Source organism: Acanthaster planci, linkage group LG01 (assembly GCF_054643075.1).
Source record: "Acanthaster planci isolate LZ-2023a linkage group LG01, COTS_SCS, whole genome shotgun sequence".
Classification (NCBI taxonomy): Eukaryota; Metazoa; Echinodermata; class Asteroidea; order Valvatida; family Acanthasteridae; genus Acanthaster; species Acanthaster planci.
In genome coordinates this window covers 31,154,864-31,173,251 of record NC_141777.1, presented here as the reverse complement: position 1 = coordinate 31,173,251, position 18,388 = coordinate 31,154,864, and the positions used below count along the sequence as shown (strand labels likewise).

General features: G+C 45.1%; 1 protein-coding gene and 1 pseudogene across 1 annotated transcript; one reads left to right on the top strand and one right to left on the bottom strand.

Annotated features, from left to right (window-relative positions):
• The first annotated feature begins 927 nt into the window (after nt 1-927).
• LOC147800664 (uncharacterized) lies at nt 928-2,050 on the top strand (annotated as a pseudogene).
• A 7,399-nt stretch (nt 2,051-9,449) lies between these two features.
• On the bottom strand, nt 9,450-11,889 carry LOC147800663 (uncharacterized). The gene is made up of 3 exons (XM_087135586.1): nt 11,653-11,889; nt 10,903-11,514; nt 9,450-10,037 (listed from the first exon to the last, which is right to left on the bottom strand). Exons 1-3 carry the CDS (start codon nt 11,887-11,889, stop codon nt 9,450-9,452), a joined length of 1,437 nt encoding a protein of 478 aa, XP_086991712.1.
• Nucleotides 11,890-18,388: the final 6,499 nt, after the last annotated feature.

Below are 18,388 nucleotides of genomic sequence, written 5' to 3'. Positions count from 1 at the left end.
ATATAGGTGAATGTCGAAGTCTGCACGTCGACATTGAGTTAGGAAAAATATATTGAATTGAGTTCAGGAATATTGCGACCGATTTTAACCATACTTTCAGTGTTTAAAAATTTCTCAATGACGTTTTTCGCTTTTCGGCAAGATTTACAAATTGTCAACTTTACAAACTGAATCATCATACTATCCAGATCCGAAAAGGCATTCTTCCTTTTAGTATAACACGGAAGAATAATAACATTAACAAAATGTATGAAAACATCCGAGGTTTTAATTCTTCTAAAAAGTACCACTATGCCTTAGCTGCGAGCTTGTGGCACTTAAATATGGAACACAGATTTTCGGTCATACATTTTGCCCTGCTTCCAAGAATGACCCTATTCGGTATCGTGAACAAGTGCTCAAGGCCTGGTATTCTATATCCAGCAAGAAATGACAAAGATTTGTGTGTGTCGAGTTATAAACGTGTGAACGATCAGGCTGATATTCATCTTGTTAAACAATGCCAGGAACTCTAAAACTGCTAGGATTTACCTACTCCCCAAGATCTACAAAGCAGGTAATCTAGGGGGGCATCGTTTCCGGAAATGGATCGCCCACTGAAAACATACCATTGCTCATTGACACTTTTCTCAAACCCCTCGTTCCACAGATCCCGTCATATATCCACGACACGCCAGACTTCCTACGTAAGCTGAAAAAGTCAAAAACCAGATTCCCAGCACAGCCATCATTGGGACCTTTGATGTTTCTTCTCTCTATACTAACATTCCCCATGAAGAAGGTATTCGTGCCTGCTGCTCTGCTCTCATGAAGAGCGGACACACAACTCCCCCCATCAGTGATGTCGCGACGCTTATGAGACATGTACTAACCGAGAACAATTTCTCTTTCATGGGCAAACACTATCTACAGGTACATGGCACAACTATGGGCACCTGCATGGTTCCCTCCTTTGCTTGCATCTTCATGGGTAACCTTGAAGAGCGCATGCTCACTTCAGCACCGTGCCGCCCTTGGATTTGGCGGAGATACATTGATGATGTATTTTTCATCTGGACCAGTCACAGTGGCAGTCTAGACATCTTCATTAACCATATCAATTCTTTCCACAGGACAATTAAGCTCACTTCGGAAAATTCCCTCCATCAGGCCAACTTTCTCGATGTCAGCGTCCGGAAGGAGAACAACTTCGTGACTACTGACCTGTATTCCAAGCCGACACATACCATACCCATCAGTATCTTCACTCATCCAGCTGTCACCCTAGACACTGCAAGACTGGTATTGCATACATCCAAACACTCAGACTGAGACGCATTTGTTCTAATGATTCAGATTTCTCCCGTCGTACACAGGAACTGAAGAGGCATTTGATTGCAAGGGGGCACACCTGTCACCAGGTTCAACGCTCTTTCAATAGGGCCCGCTCCGTCCCTAGAAATCTTGCTTTCAAGGAAAGAAACAATCCCCAGGGCTCCCTTGGTCACCACTTTCTATCCTCGTCTTCCTCCCCTCCGCAAAATAATCAAAGACAATCATCCTCCACATTCCGACCGCCTAGAAAGTGCCATCCTAGACACCCCGCTTGTAGTCTACAGGCGTCCCTGCAACCTACGGGACCTTATCGTTCGGGCAGAGGTGCTCCCTTTGGATACCTTTCCCCCTCCCAGCAAGGCACGTTCAAGTGTGATTTCAGCAGATGTGTTGTTTGCCAGAACCACGTCCTGGAATCAGATACATTCTCTGGACACTCTTCCGGTACCACCCACAGAACTAAAGGCACTATCACTGGTAGCTCTTCTAATGTCATATATCTTATTTCTTGCAGGGTGTATGTTGGAGAGACTAAGAACACTCTCACGAAGCGTTTCTATGGCCACAGATCCAGGGTCAACACCAAAAGACTAGATCCCCTGTGGGCCACCACTTCAACCTTCCTAACCATTCTCTGTCTGACATGATCTTACAGGGCATGGAATCACTAGGGTTCCGCACATCCTTTCTATGTTTAAAAATTTCTCGATATCGTTTTTCGCTTTTGGCAAGATGATGAAATAAGCTACTAAACAAAAAATCAATTTGTTTTGGAGTCTTTATTTCCAAATTGTCAGCTTTACAAACTGAATCATCATACTATCTGGACTCGAAAAGGCATTCTTCCTTTTAGTAGAACACGGAAGAATAATGCACATTGAGATTTATTGAAGAAAATGTATGAAAACATCCAAGGTGCTAATTCTTCCAAAAAGTACCACTATGTCTTAGCTGCAAGCTTGTGGCACTTACAGATGCAGCACAGATTTTCGGTCATACATTTTGCCCTGCTTCAAAGAATGACCCTTTTCGGTATCGTGAACACGTGCTCAAGGCCTGGCATTCTACATTTAGCAAGAAATGAGACTGAAGGGTACACACTCGTTCATCGCTATACACATTCTGGACTATTGTTACTAAACACATCCCCCTAGATGTCTCAAAAGAATTCCTCAGATTCCAGTGAAACTATGACCAACACAAAACAGGAAGGTTCTCTCCGTCTTATATCTTGCTTTATATGTGGCATTCAGTCGATGAAGAAGAAAGAATAGATTGACCAACATGCATAACATGCAGCTTGCTTACATTATAATGCATTATTGAAGGATTTGAGTCTCACGTAAACTGAATTATGTATATACTGTCTAATCGAGTCAAGCACTAACATTCGATTGAACTGGTATACGACAAGCTGGTCCTATTGTTTTCGTTTGCTTTCGATTGGATAGTACTCGTCGTATACATATCTACGCGTGGATCGAGCAGTACAAAACGAAAGAATTCTATTGAGACTTAAGACAGTTTCACAAAAGCGACATTGACATAACGAGGTATTATACTAGTTACATGTATCGACGTCGAAACAACATGGCAACCAGATTTCAACCCAATCCCAATTTTGAAATTACGTTGTGAACCCGCCGTGAATGATTATAATTCCAGCTTTATAAATATTAGTTAGCGGTTCATGTAGTTAGTATTCGATGTTTTGATGAAGCTTTCAACATCTAAATTTACGTCTATACTGAAGTAAACAAGAGTATTGTGCTTTTAATTGAAACCGTAAAGAAACTAAGGCCATGCCGGACTAGTTCCATGACATGTATTTCAGTGATACTTTAAACTTCAACCCCCCCCAAAAAAAAATTCAGGACAAGAAATTTTTCAAACAGGACGTTTTTCCATTTACATGTATGTAACAATAACCACATGCACTTCAAAGTTAACATTCATCCGTAGTGATTGATGTTATAAATGGCGTCACATCAGTATCTGGATAGTTTTGGAAACTATGAAGTCATTATTTTAATAGATCAAGAAATTACACTGAGAAATTATCTATTTGAGGTCAGTGCCACAACTATATAACCAGTTCTTGTTTTAATGGTTCCCCTTTATACGTATGAAAGTACAAAAACGACAAGCCTAAGAATATGGCGATTCAAAGGATACACTTTGTGCGCAGGTAAGCGAGTAAAGTAAGTTCTGGCTTCACATGATGAACCACAACCTGGTTAAACCATAAATGAAAACAAATGTAATTATTGATATTGATTTTAAAACGACAATATCTTTGGTCCCAAATAGGCTGCGTATGGAGGAAGAAGGAAACCAAAAAATACCTGTCTGCCCTTCTCTTCACCGATTAGCTATAAAACAAGATAACTGTTCCCAAACTACGTGTTTGAGTTAAAGTGATATCAAGGTTTTATTCTTTGAGTCGACCTGTTGTAATTTTTTTTTCTGGCAAAAACGCCTGATTCGGTTCTCTTGGAACGATGGGGTTTCTGGACGAATGTTGTACTCAGTTGCTGCACAGAGGTTGCAACGACATAGTACTTAAGAACAAACTTGCCCAGGTTGTAGACTTGCACGTGCTCACTTTTCGAGGGAGAAAAAAATGGCACATGCAAATTTAAACTTGCACAGTGCTCAAATGTGGCAGGTAGCGTATATATGTGGACGTTCCAAAAGTCAAAACTTTGGCAAGGTTGTCAGTGTAAACTCGTATAACTTTGCGCAAATCGCGACTAGCACGCGCTAATAATTTGGCCAGTGTAATTTTCGCGCAAGGTTAAATGCCACAGCTTGTCAAATTTGCGCTCATGAATCACTGTTATACTTTGCTCTACTAGGCCTGCTTTATTTTGTTACCAAATATAATGGGTGTAACACTAGCATAAGTGCGTCTTGTGCTGTACTAAACGAACGTCAGCAAAAACAGGACTGCACCACTAGGCCTTCAACTAAACTTGACCTACAACCCAAGCCTTGGACAAATAGAAAGCTAACTTACTTTTTTACCATTGCAGAAAAACACCAGTGGGTCGGTTGGTTTGTCAGCAGGAGCATGGTCCATTGTTAGCGACACTGTGTCATAATAATAACCCACTGAGACTATACACTTCGAAAGCAGTCGGTTTCGTGCAGGCAGGTGCAGCCTATGATTTAGCCACGTGTACTTGTACCCACACCCGCGTGTATTGTACTTCAAAGGATGTTGCAGAGCTGGTTTATTCAACGCTCCTGAACCTAGTACCTGCCTTCAATACAATCAATACACAAGTAGAGGGCGCTGTCGGCTGGATGACCGTGTGACCACAGACTTCGTCCGGAGTATAGAGAGCCTCACTAGTGCCATTGCAGGAACCTGGATAAGTCTGTAGGGCTATCTGAGGGCTCTCAACTCACGCTGTTCTGATTTGACAAAACTAAATAAGACGAAGGAATTAGGATGATAAAATTGTGGGTAGGCCTACTGTGGAGAGGGGCAAGGATGATTGAGATAGTTGTCAAATGAGATAAGGTAATGAAGTCGATGGTGGATGATAAGGCTGTGGTGTGGTCGCAAAAATCCTGCGCCGAGGCTGGTGAAAGGAGAAAATAAAGTAGAGACTTTGGTCGAGTGCGGGTCGATCTAACTTGAGAAATAGCTTTTGGTGATTGGGCTGTCATTATTAATCATCAGCGGGCGGTAGGGAAACCTGGTCATCTGGATCCAGCCGTGTCTCTCTCCACTAGCTCCAAATGGTGCCCAATTGTTAAATAGTTTATTATAACTATATGATATAGCTTTGAACTTTTTTCGTATTAATTGGTCATAGGTGTTGGTCATCAACAATATTTTATTGAAGAAATTACCTCCCATATTGCATGGACGGGATTATTAACCATGCGCATGGTTTACTACATGTGTGATTCGGTCCCTGTTCGGGAAAGTTCTCGCGCGCTCTCTCTCTACGTTCTGGACTGAGGGCCAGCAACTGACAAAAACAGCCAGGAAAACTCCCTTCAGATACGGGCGGGAACTACCGATAATCTCTTCCCACTCCTGGTGAGCGGGGTGTTTATTTTGAACTACATCAATGTGCCACAGTTCGCAATAAAGCTGGTGTGAAACTTAGACTACCATACGCCGTCTGGCTTTCCAATCCCTTACCGGGAGGGCAACCTTCCCCCCCCCCCAGGGCTTACGCCCAGCACCCTCCAACAGGCGCTCTCCCGCCGTCGCTACATATTTATTTAACCTTACGCAAGAAAGAGCGGCTATCCAAACGCAAGGGGGATATCAGTTAACGAACGGTGCTGTTCGTTTGGTGGAATCTACCACCAATCTGTGATTAAGTAATTGAGTCCAATGTCAATAAAGGTTACAATGAATGTCAATACACGTGATACAGTGGACTAAATCTCACGGTGACCAGTGATTCCAAAGGCACTTATATGATGTTTATTCATTGCCGGTGCTTCAGTTATCCTTCGTATACACAAAAGCAATTAATTATGTACAAAATGATCCTCACGGGTAGGTAGTCCTAGTTAAGAAATTTATCCTCAACCTACACTAGGGTAACCCTCACGGTGATCAGGGTAACCCTCACAATAACCAGATAACCCTCAATAACTAGGTAACCTTTAATGACCAGGTAACCCTCACAATAACCAAGTAACCCTTGATGACCAGTAACCCTCAAGTCAACAGGTAACCCTTAAGTCTAAAAAATCTACTGATGGCTTATAACTGGTAAGTCTTGACCACACAAGCAAAGACAATCTTCGTTATTATACAGCACAACAGGGTAAACTTATACAACAATAACCTCTATTTCCTTACGAAGCAACACAGTTGCCAAACTGCAACAAGGTTCAAGGTGACTTGACTTAAATAACCCTCACGGGTAAGTTGATTAAGAAGGCGATTATAATAGTCCTCACAGACTTAAACGGAAACTTGCACCCAGTAAAACTCAACGAGGAAAGCAAGCTCTCAGACCAGGAGTGCAATCAACCGTCGCTATGCCAACAAGCATGGAACAACGGCACGCGATCCCTCCAGTCTAAGCTTCGCTAATTCCCCAACTAACTGATTCACACGGGTTCCCTAACCCTGCAATCCAACAAACGGGACTGTCTAACAATCCTCCAATCTTCAATGAGATCTTATATAATCGGCAGCTCCCGCAACTGAGAACAAGCACCACACTAACCGATCGCACCAGGCACACTTGAGGTAGATCCCCAACCCCCAGCGGTCGTACGTCAAATTTAACACTTAAAACTCAGTATATAGACGCCACGACTCCACAGAGCTCTTGTTAGCACGCTGCCATCTTAAGAAGTCCTGGAAACCTACGCAGTCAGCGCCACGTAAAGTAATGCGCGCTTCTGATTGGTTGCTTCATGCATGATTTACACCAACATAAATTATTAATGACCGAGACTAAACACAACTCTGCACACCTACACTCATTGAAGCTTCAGTGTCAGCATTTTAACTGTAATTTTTTAAATCGCATGATCTCGTCATCGTTCATGCCATTTCAAATCATGTCAGTCTGAGTACAAGTCAGTGTTGGAGCAAAGGTTTTGATTCTCAAGGCAAAGACTTTGACCCACAAGCCTTACGTCCAAGGTTGCAGGCATAGACAAAAATAACCTATCCGGTTCGTAAGTGTGATGTCACTTCAGTTTAAACCACGCCCACTGCACAGGGTTACATGCATCAACCGCCGTTTATATGGAACCATGGAACCGGAAGTTAATGAGCATCTTCAGCAATTGTCCAATGAGAGCCTGCAGATCGTGGCGCGTCCGCCTTTGTGACGAAATCACTTACGAACCGGATAGACCGACAGCGGGCGCCAGAGTGTAATTTCACGGACGGCGCCATTTTCAAAAACCATGGGCAATCTTGACTGCCACAGACTATCATGATTTGTGTACTGAACGAGACCGTCCGGTAAAATTGTCAAAGAAGAACAACTACAGGTAAAGGTAGTTTGCAGTATTTTTTTATGTATTCCAACTGGTAAGACCAAACTGAAAGTACGATGGACTAGATTTGTGAGCTGTCAATTAATTTTGAGTAATTTTATTCGGCATTTTTGAAATTATCTCAGGGCAGCCAGCAAGCATGTGGCACGAGCGCAGGCCAATCATGCTACCTCAGTTTACAGTGATTCTTCACCCACTTCCTAAAATGCCAGAGAATGTTTGTACTTAAGTGTTGTAATGACTAGGGGGCTTTATTATCCTGAAGTAGGACTAGAAATAGTCTAGTGGCGCAATAAGGTCTGAAAATTCTGAAAGTGAACATTTAATTCAGCTGTAGAATATTATGAATTCACCTCCATTTGTAGCATTTTATATTCGTATTTATGTATGTATTGTAAATGGTAGTATTCCAGTAATTTTGCTTGAGCAGAGATAAACTGATAGTACATGTATATATAACTTGATGCCAATTTTTATTTTTGTTTGAAAATTGATGTTGACAAGCAGTGTTTCCCATTTCTCTGATTCACAATTTGCAGAATTTCAGGAGATTCACCATGGCTCAAACGCCTGGCACCGGGATACTCTTTTGATGAAAAAAAGGAGAGAGAAACTTCATACCTCTCAATTCTAAAGGACCTCACCAGAATGAGAAAAGTGGGTGTACTTGTAACACGTTTGGTTATGCCACCCTGTATTTAAAAGAACAGGTTGTCCATGTTTAGAAATTATATCTTAATGTAAGGTTATGCGATGATTATATGAAACTATATGTACTTTTATAAAACAAGCAGCAGTCACACAGTTGTGTTTACTCCATTTAACACTAAGATCATTGAAAATGGCCTTCAGAATGAGAATGTGTTGTTAAAAGAATCTCAGCATCACAGCATGAGCTTCAAACTAAATTGTCATTATAAATAGAAAACGCTGTCAGCTTTAATTTGATACCAATTCTGATTAATACTTTGGGAGACGATGAATGCTACATTCAGGTTGCATATTGGAGGACATGCTGTATAAAATTGTATGCAAGTTAAGAATAATCTTCCTGGCTTTGTGGCCATGTGCAGTTAAAATATATGTAACATGACTTATGTTGTCTCAAACATACATACTGTAAATGTACAAGTGAACAAATTTAGGAAGTTTCCCTTCTCAGAGGCAAAACATGATTATCTTAAATCCTGCAGATTTTGCAGAGCTCTGAGCTCTAAGCTACATGTTGTCTATTTCTAGAGCAGCAACCTGTTTAAAGGGTACATGTATCATTGAAGTTGATCATTAGTAAAAACAACTCTGGAATATTGAAGAGTTATTTTTTTTTCAGAGGAGGATGCAAAAATCTGAAAGAAACATATGATGAAGGATATTTGGCAGTATATTTGGAGGAAATTTTGATCTGGCAAAGTCCTACCCTTTGTGGTCAACGAAATAAATGCTCAGTTGCAGATGTACATGTACACTGTAGTGTACATGAAAGAGGAAAGATGATACTCAGACGAAAACCATTCTCCAATTTCTGGTCAATGTTTGGGAGTAATGACTCCTGATGGAAATCAACCACCTACATGTACATGTACAGTATCTATTCATGACACAAAAATACACAGTGCAGGCCATCCAAGTCCACATTGAGCAGAAGGACCCCCTCTTCAGTTGAAAAAAAATTGTGACAAAAGGTCATTTTGTTGTCGTTCGTGAACCAGCGAAGTGCAGTTTTGACCAAAGGGTCTACCTAAATCCCAATATCAATAAACCTTATACAATAATAATCCTTGCGATGAGGTCTACAAAACCTCACACCAGTTATAAATACAGATAAACATTACTTACAGAATGTGAAAATCACTCACTTTATACAAAACAAAGTTGAGGTTTACCTAATAAACCTCATTATAGTTATAGGATAGTGAAATAACAGCTTCTCTCGTGGGACTTCCTCTTCTCTCCGAAGGCATCTGTCGTCGTCGGCTCTTGGCTCGTCTCTTGGTCAGAACTCTTCTCTGGAGAACTTTTAATGCTATTTACAATTTCCCCAAATCCTATCTATATCGTGCAGGGAGCTGGTGTTCCCTCTGAGGGTACCTTCTAGGAGCCTCTTTTGGACCATTTTCACCTTTCCCCTTGTCCTTATTTCATGCAGGACCAACTGTTACAACCTCAGGGGGCTCCTCACTTCTTCCCTGAACCTTAATCACTCCATCATCCACAAATTCTACGTCAGTAGATTTGGGACCCTCTACTATTTCCTGCATCAAGGGTTCCTCAACCACCTTTGGCTCATATCTCCACGGTTTTAGGGTCTCCCCAGTGTACGGCTTGAGCCTATCTCCATGGACCACAAAAGCCTTACTTCTAGACTTCCGTTGAATCCTGTAAGTTACATCAGAGAGTTTCTTGACCACTAGAAATAGTCCATCCCAGCGACGTTCTAACTTCGGGGACCTCCCCTTCTTCTTGGACTCATTGAAAAGCCAGACGAACTGACCTTCAGTCAGTCCTCCTTCATGCACATTGCGGTCATAGTTCCGCTTTTGGCCCCTGGCACTCTGCATGAGACACTCTCTAGCTCTGTCATGAGCCTCCTGCAGATTCTGCCTCAACCCTTGGGCAAAATCTGTTTTAACTGGGTCCTCCACTGTAGGACCTTCAATTACCAAGTCCACTGGCAACCTTGTCTCCCTCCCCAGCATCATCATATTCGGGGACTCACCAGTTGACTCCTGGGAGTGCACCGATATGCAAAGTATGCATACGGCAAACACTCGTCCCGGTCATGCTGTCTCCTCTTCGGTTCAATCATCACCGCGACCATGTTGATCAAAGTCTTATTGAACCGTTCAACCAGTCCATCGGACTTAGGGTTGTACGCTGTAGTTCGAGTTTTGGATATGCCCAAAACCCGACACATCTCAGCAAACACAGCTGACTCAAAGTTTGTCCCTTGGTCTGAGTGCAATTCCAAAGGAATCCCAAACCTACAGACAAACTCAGCGACATACTTATTTGCGCCGGTCTCAGCCCTGGCATCGTCCATTTGGAGTAGTAATTCCCAACAACCAATATCTAAGAATTGCCACTGTCACTCTGTGGCAGTGGCCCCAGCAAGTTCGCAGCCACTCTTTCCATACACTCGCCAACCATGTACTGTTGTAAGGGGGAATCTCTCCTCTTCACAGGAGACTTCCTCCTCCCACACAGTTCACACTGTCTTATGAAAGACCTCACGCCAGCGGTCATTCCCGGCCAGTAATACTGCAGTTTTACTTTGGCCAGTGTCTTTGTAACAACCACATGAAGCTCACGATGGACCTCTTCTCGAAGCTTCCTCGGAAGTACAAAGCGCCACCTGACTGACTTCCTATCGTCGGTCTCCCAGCTTCAGTAAAGCACCCCATCGCGCATTTGCAACTGGTCCCAGAGGGACCATGGCGTCTTGTGGGCAGCCGAGGTGCTTGAAACAGTTTCCCAAAGAGGTCTACTGCACAGCTCCTCCTTAGATACAATCCAACTCATGCTGGGATCCTCCAGCTGTGCTTGCCTGACAGAATCCCTAGGCATACAAGATTGGGTAAAAATACCCCTTACCTCAACCTTTGGGATCCCAGGATCAGCAACAACCTCTCCCTGACCCACAGCAACACCAGGAGGCTTAGCGCTCCCAACACCCTCAGGTACCTGAGGTGCCTCCACTGCCTCTTCATCACCATCATTCCGACCACACTGCTTACAGACCTTCCTGGACAACCCATCGGCATTCCCACGCTTTCGTCCAGGTCGGTGTTGAATAGTCAAATCATACTCACCGGTGACTTCAAGCCATCTAGCAAGCTGGCCCTCGGGGCTCTTGAAATTAAGCAACCACCGGAGGGCAGCATGATCAGTGCGAAGGACAACCTTCCTACCATACAGGTACTGCCTGAACTGTTTCAAGTAGACCACCACCGCCAACAGCTCCCACCGCGTAACACAGTAGTTCTTTTCAGCCCTATCCAGCTTGCGGCTGGCATAGGCGATAACTTTCTCTTCCCCTCCGTGGACCTGGGACAAAGCTGCCCCTATTCCAACCCCACTAACGTCTGTATCTAGGATGTAGTCACTGTTTGGTACAGGATAAGCCAAAACAGGTGCTGTCTGCAACTTCTCTTGAAGCTCCTCAAATGCTTCTTGGCAAGCCTCCGTCCAGACAAATTCTCTTGCCTTTTCAGTCAAGGCATGCAACAGTGAGGCCGCCTCAGCAAACCCACTGATTAACCGCCTATACTACGAAGAGAGGCCGACAAAGCTTCGCACTTCCTTCACACTCTTAGGTGTCAGTCACTCAGCCACGGCTCGCACCTTTTTGGGGTCCGTAGTTACACCCTTTGACGACACAATGTGTCCCAGGTAATTAGCCTGCTTCTGGAACAAGAGGCACTTACTTAGCTTCAATTTCAATCCAGCTTCTCTCATCCTGGAGACAACGACTCTCAGTCGCTCAATCTCCTCCTTGACCGTTTTGCCAAATACGATGACATTATCCAGGCGTATCAACAGGATGTCCCACTGAAGGCCTGCCAATACCTTGTCCATCATTTAGGCCTCGATAATCAATACAAGGTCGTCGTGACCCGTTCTTTTTTTTCGGACTAAAAACCACATTTGCAGCCCAGGGACTGTAGGACGGCTCAATAATGCCCCTTTTCTGCAAGTCTTCAACTTGTTTCATAATCTCCTGCTGATTGCACAGTGGGTGGCGCCTTGGCCTCTCTTTGATTGGCTGCGCATCACCAGTATTAATCTGGTGTCTCACCACCTCAGTTCGCCCTATATCATGTTCGCCCAAAGAAAAGACATCTTGAAATTCAACCAGGCAAGACGTCACCTCAGCATGATAATCCTCACTGAGGTTGACCTTACTACGGTCAAATAAATCATGCAGGTGACTCGGGAGTTTCCAACACAGGCCTCTGTTCTTTGGCCATTTTATAGTAGACCCGACTACTGACCAATGTGTCTGTAGACCCTGAGTCCACCAAAAACCTCCAGTCTGCCCCTCGCACAACACCATTAATAAACAACCCATACCTAGGCCGAACACCGAAATTAAGCTGAGTGCCTGTAGGCTCTCTGCCTTCTGATTTCCGCCTCTTCCTGTCGTCGTTTGTTTCTTGTTTGGGCCCTCTGGAACATTCAGCCTTCCTGCGGGCCCTTCGGTCGGCTGGTTGGCGTTTCCCAGCTTTTTTCTCTGCTTGCCACGTTTAGGGCACTCCTGAGAGAAATGAGCATTCTCACCACATTTGAAACACTTTTACTCACTAGGCTTCTTTCTCTCAGGCTGTGAAGACAGCCTCTGAGGAGACTTAGCCTGTTCACCCGGATTCAGACCTTGTTTGGTAAGTCCCGTCAGTAACTCAACCATCTGGTCTAATCTCTTCGACTTTGAAGGCCAGCATTTTCCTTAAGTTTCTTAAGACGCTGCTCAGTGTCAGAGTCGATAGCCCTCGCTAATTTTGCTGGCTTTCCCTCTGCTCTCCTTCGACCTCAATCTTTTCAAAGTTCTCGGTCTCAAGGGCGGCCCGTATCGCTTCATCCAATGTTTTTGGACGAACACGATGAATGCCTTCCTTCACGACCTGACTACTAACTGCGTCAACGAAGTGATTCTTCCCAAGGCGTTCTCATACCTCTTCAGGGATTTCAGGGTAAGCCTTCACCATGAGATCACGGACTGCTTGGCCCCGCTCCTGTAGAGTTTCTTTAGGCCCCTGTCGCCTATGTCTTAACTCCACCAAATAGTTTGTTGACCAGGCCCAAATCTTCGCTCCAACACCTTGACAAGTTCACTGTAAGTGAACTTTTTCGAGCCATCGCCAAGACTTCGCAGGGCATCACCCTGGAGACTAGCAGCCAGAAATTCTGCTGCCCGTTCCTCACTCCACAGATTCACCTTCCTGCATGCCTCAAAATGTCGGTAATAATCGTTCCACAGAACTTTACCGTGGTATCGGTCGGAGTTAATTGTTATTCTGTGAGGCTTACTCTGAGGTTTACGAGGAAACTCACCACCGACTGACCGTGACTCCTTTTTGAGTGACCAAGGTCCCTCTCCAGGCGAATCAACCTCACCAACAACCTTGTTTGTCTTCACCACTTTGGAGTGGTGGCAAAACTAACCAAGACGCAATGTTGCTCTCGTTCTCTTCCGCCATCATCCTTATAGTTAACAAACGGATTAATGCAAGGGTTCACTGCTGGTGTTGGAGTTTATTGTAAGGCCAAGGGGGGAAACCTCGACGGCCATGGTCTTAAGAACTTGGACTGCGGTCTGAGCCAGTTCAGCAAGTAGCACATCATCATAGGCATAACAGAGGTCCGTGATAGTGCCATGGTAGTCCACACCCACTCGCACCGAAACTTCAAATGTCCCATTCAACCAATAGTCAATTGCCACGTTGAAGAGGTTCCGTGCTGCCACACATTCCTGACGCACCCCTAGCTCTCGTGGAGCGCTCAGATATAGATGAACCTTCCCTAGCGCAACATCTGGTGTTTGTGTACAGAGGCTTAGCAGTTTTGGAGGAATGCCAGTTTCCTGGAAAAGTAACCATTATGCAAGTCGGTCCAGAGAGTCAAAAGCGCTTTTTAAGTCCACATAAGCTGCTGTAAGAGGACAGTGGATCTCTTGGCGTGGGGTAAAACCAGCATGTTGAGGCCGGCGCTTCTCCAAAAAGAGAGGAAGAATCCAGAGGAGGATGACCCTCGGGACAACTTTTCCTGAGTCTGACAGCAGTGTAATTGGTATGCAGCTTGAGAGCTCACGGCGGTCACCTTTGTTTTTGTACAGGGAAACCATGATTCCATCGCGCCATGACTCAGGAACAGCCTCAGACTCCCAGATCTGCTCGCACAGGCCAGCGAGGTACCCTGAGGTCGGAGTGATGGCAGCCTTGAGCATTTCATATGTGATATCGTCGGGTCCGGCAGTCTTTCCTTTGGGAAGCTTCTAGATCACAGATGCAATCTCCTCCGCGGTTGTTGGATCAGTGTGGATTGTAGGATCAGGCATACCACGTTCTGCGAAGGCCTGCGGACGGGCATCGGCAGGGTGTGAGGATTTGTCAGTAGCTGCAGTGTTCATTCCAGCGTTGCAGTCTGGACTGGGTGTGGGTCAGGAGCGAACCATCTGTTGCAAGCAGAGGGAAACAGAACTGTTTGTCATCGCTGCACAGGGAGCAGATGCATCTAAAGGCAGCTCTGTTGTACTGGTGCGTAAAAGAATCCCCTGCGCTTTGAGCCAGATTATCCTGCCAAGCTTCTTTATCCAGTGGTATGCTGCGTCGTCTGTCCCAACACAAGGCATCCACCAGGCATCGGTAGGCATCCAGCTGTCCGTCAAGCCTTGCTTTACGACATTCTTCCACTAGGTAAGAGACCTGCCTGAGATCCATGACTTGCGGCGAGCAGGCTGTCCAGCAACCTCAGTGGCGCTAGACGTATGGGCAGACTGAAAAAAATTCCAGGAGGCCTCTATGTCAGTGTGTGGGAGACCCCCAGCCAGTTTTTGCGTGACAATCTCACCAAACAGGATTGCATTTCTACTTAAACCATCTTTGTAATAGCGCTTTGGTGCAGCTGGAATGTGACGAAGAAGCTTCACCCGGACAGTGGCCACCACAGGGCGATGGTCAGTACGGCCAAACTCGGCACTGCGATAAACCCAGCAATCCGTGAGAACATTCCATCGTCCATCGTCAGGATACGGTCAATGGTCTGATGCTACCGTCATTGGAGTACAAGGTGAGCTGATAGGTGAGTTTATGTGGGAACCAGGACAAAGCAATACGGAGGTTTGCGGCTGCAGATAACCCAGGAGTCTAAAGCCGTTTTCATTCGCCACTCCAGCAGAGTGCAGTCCTAGGATACCCCTGGAGCCAATGCGGTCTGCGCCAACAGTCGCGTTGAAATCGCCCAGCACAATGGTAACATCATGCTTGGAGATTGCTACAGCTTATGTTGTAAACAGTCGTACAAAACATCCTTGTCAGTGTCATCAGCCATCTCCATTGGGGCATAACAGCAGAAGATGGAAACAAAGCCGCAAGTGTGATGCAGTCTGGCGCAGATGAGCCGAGGGTCCAATGATTTCTACGTGACCAGAGAGGAGCCACCTGGCGGTGGAGTGCGATTGCGACACCCTGAAAATGCAGTAAACTGTGACCGCTCCAGAGCAGCCTGTACTCCCCCGCGTCAGGCCTCCTGCAGGCCAGCTGCCACGATGTTCAGGTGCTGAAGCTCACTGCTCAGAAGGGAGAGGCGTCCATTACCATTCAAGGTCAGAATGTTCCAGGAAGCAAATCGATGACAGTGGCAGAAGATGTTAGTGGTCCGATTGCACCGGTGTCAATGGGCCCTTTAGGGAGGCCACGTCATTGGGTCCTGGGGCAGACAAGAACGCAGGGGTAGAAACAGAGGTAATGGAGTATAGTGCCGTAACAGGAAGGGTTCATCTGGAGGGGTTGTTAGCCCCCCGCAGACTAGACGGGTGGAGGGATTGCCTCCTGAGTCTCCCGACAGGTCTAAGTTGCATAAGGGACTGCATGCTGCATACGAAGTATCCAGCTGTAACGATCTCGTACCGTTGGATCGTGGACCCCAATGCCGAGAGAAAAGGACTGCGTCTGTTCAGTGATCTCTCCCTTTCTAAAGCTCTCCCCCACAGGTTCTTTTTGTGCACCCAATCCTGTCCGCCAGCTGTCCTCAAGTTCCCGCGTCATTCTAGGAACGTGGAGCGTCTGAACATTGTTGGACTGGGATAATTGACCCGAGAGAACTGCACTCATGGGGAGTTGAGGAGGTAGCTCGCTATCACATCGATACTGCTGCACTACAGTGAAACCATACTTGCTGGCAAGGTGATGCAGCAGGTGATGGCTACTTCTTTTTTGGCGCGGAAGACCAAAAAAGGTGACAGGTTATGGGCCCGCTTTCCGATCTGTCATGAAGGATGGACTAGGACTGTAGATTCGTGCGAATTCGCCTCGCCCATTCTTTGCACGAATCTACAGTTCCGAGCTCTATTCTCTGACTTAAACTATTTCCCTTTGTTGCACGAACATGAAGTCTCCAGACTGTGACGCTCTCTCTGTTAACCCTTCGCCTGAGTGCATACCCGTTTCATTTGTGCACCGGATTTGGCTACGCGAAACACTAGAGTCAACACCGTCAGTACTGGATACATAGTCTCTCTTCTTCCTCTTGCGCCTTGGAGTCATTACTGTATAGCGCCGGCGGGTCCGGCCGGTGGGGGCGCCAGCTCGGACCCGCATGGAGTTGGCTGGCTGCCCGCGCTGGTTGCGAACGGCCCGCGGTTTTCCCGCCTCGCGCCTGCGCAGTCCCTGCCGTCAGGCGCCATATTGTAAAAAGGATTGTCGGAAGAGGACATTGTGGTGCTGTCAGATTGCGACAGAATAAAGCAGAGATTTTTGGGACCAGAACAGTGAGTTGCACCAGCGTGTCGTTCTTACAGTGTCGAACCCGGCAGCGGGACACGCTACATTATTATATGTGCGTCATGCAGTAAAACCAATCGGACTTAACAGGACTCTATGAAATTTAGGAATGCCAGATAAACTTCATGAGAGTGTTTGTGCAGTCAATACTGAGTGCTGTATATACAAGTATTCTTTTCTCTTCCTCTTGCGCCTTGGGTTCATTCTTATGTGTGCCACTGCAGCGAAACCTGGACTAAACCATATCACGGGACTATATGAAAATGAGGAATGCTATATCAACGTCAAGAAATTATGGTTAGCACTTTTCGAACCCCTTCACAAACCACTCAAAATGAGGTTCACTGATCTTTACATATTCTTATGTATAAATAATTCTGAAATGCCCACTTACTACACATTGCTATTTCGTTTTGGAGAATGAGCAACCTTGGATTCTAATTACGATGCAGATTTTGGAGTTCAATAGCAATAAATAATTTGTGTAAATAAAGCGCACATATCCACAAAAAATTGCCAGTATAGCGCTACAAAATTAACAGCGCAAGAAAATTTACAGGCTGACTCTTTAAGCAAGATTTATACAAGTATGTTTCAAAGCTGTTTCAAAAAAGTGAGTAATGGAACGCAGAGTTAAGGAGTACTAATCCTGACAGATCTGTCACCTCCGACCGGTATGTATGGTGGCCATGGAGAGACATCGCCAATTGTCAATATTGACGTCAGTATTTGCAACCTAATTTACGACCCGCTCTCTGGTCGCGAATATTGCCGTCATAATTTGAAAAGGTATATTTGACTATTATCTTTCGGAACCACCTTCAACATGGGGGGGGGGGTTAAGTAAATGTTTCCCCAGACAATAAGTGTATTTTCGTTGACCTATACGAAACACAGAATTTTGCCACGCATACTTTATAAGCCAGTAACGGGAGTCATCAACCAAGTGCAAAGTAATTTACACGGGCATTGACTGGTCCGAAGTAGATCTTTGTTCAGCTATGCACAGGAAATTCATCAGGGCCATTTCGAAACTATTTGGCTGTGGCTTGAATTTCCCCACAAGTCTATGGTGGTGGCCTCGGCCAGTACCAATAAATATAGTCATGAAAAACTTCAAGCCAAGTAAGTTGGACATGGCATTATATAACCTGAACGTTTTATGTTCCGCAAGACTATGCTCTTGAAACCTTTCAAGACTGGAACCGATTACCTGCGTGGTTTGAAGGCTTTCATTTTGACATCTTGGAGCATTTTAAAGCATACAATCTTGCCTTGTATCTGAAAAATCCGTCAGCATGGTTTCGAATAAAAATCCATTCGCTCCAGATACACGTACTACAAAGTTGGAGCTCTTACGCAATTTTACCCCTTCTTTTTAACAGGCCATCCAACCCCATCGAGACGCTTGCGGGTTATCCTCTAGAATAAAGACCACTTTGAGAGCAGTCGCTAACTAAAGCTTCTAGATTTTTTTTTAATATGCAAACTTTCATGAGGTTAATGGCAGTTTTGGGAAGTTAACTCATTTTCGACACGGGTACATACATCAGGAATGTACCCATGAAATATTGTAAATTGAA

Coding starts and splice junctions, on each gene's coding strand:
- LOC147800663 (XM_087135586.1), bottom strand. CDS start 11,889: ATGATGGACAAGGTATTGGCAGGCCTTCAGTGGGACATCCTGTTGATA. Junction 11,515..11,652: donor TAACTACGGACCCCAAAAAG/GTGCGAGCCGTG, acceptor TTGACTGAAAAG/GCAAGAGAATTTGTCTGGAC. Junction 10,038..10,902: donor CTGGGATCCCAAAGGTTGAG/GTAAGGGGTATT, acceptor GTGCACTCCCAG/GAGTCAACTGGTGAGTCCCC.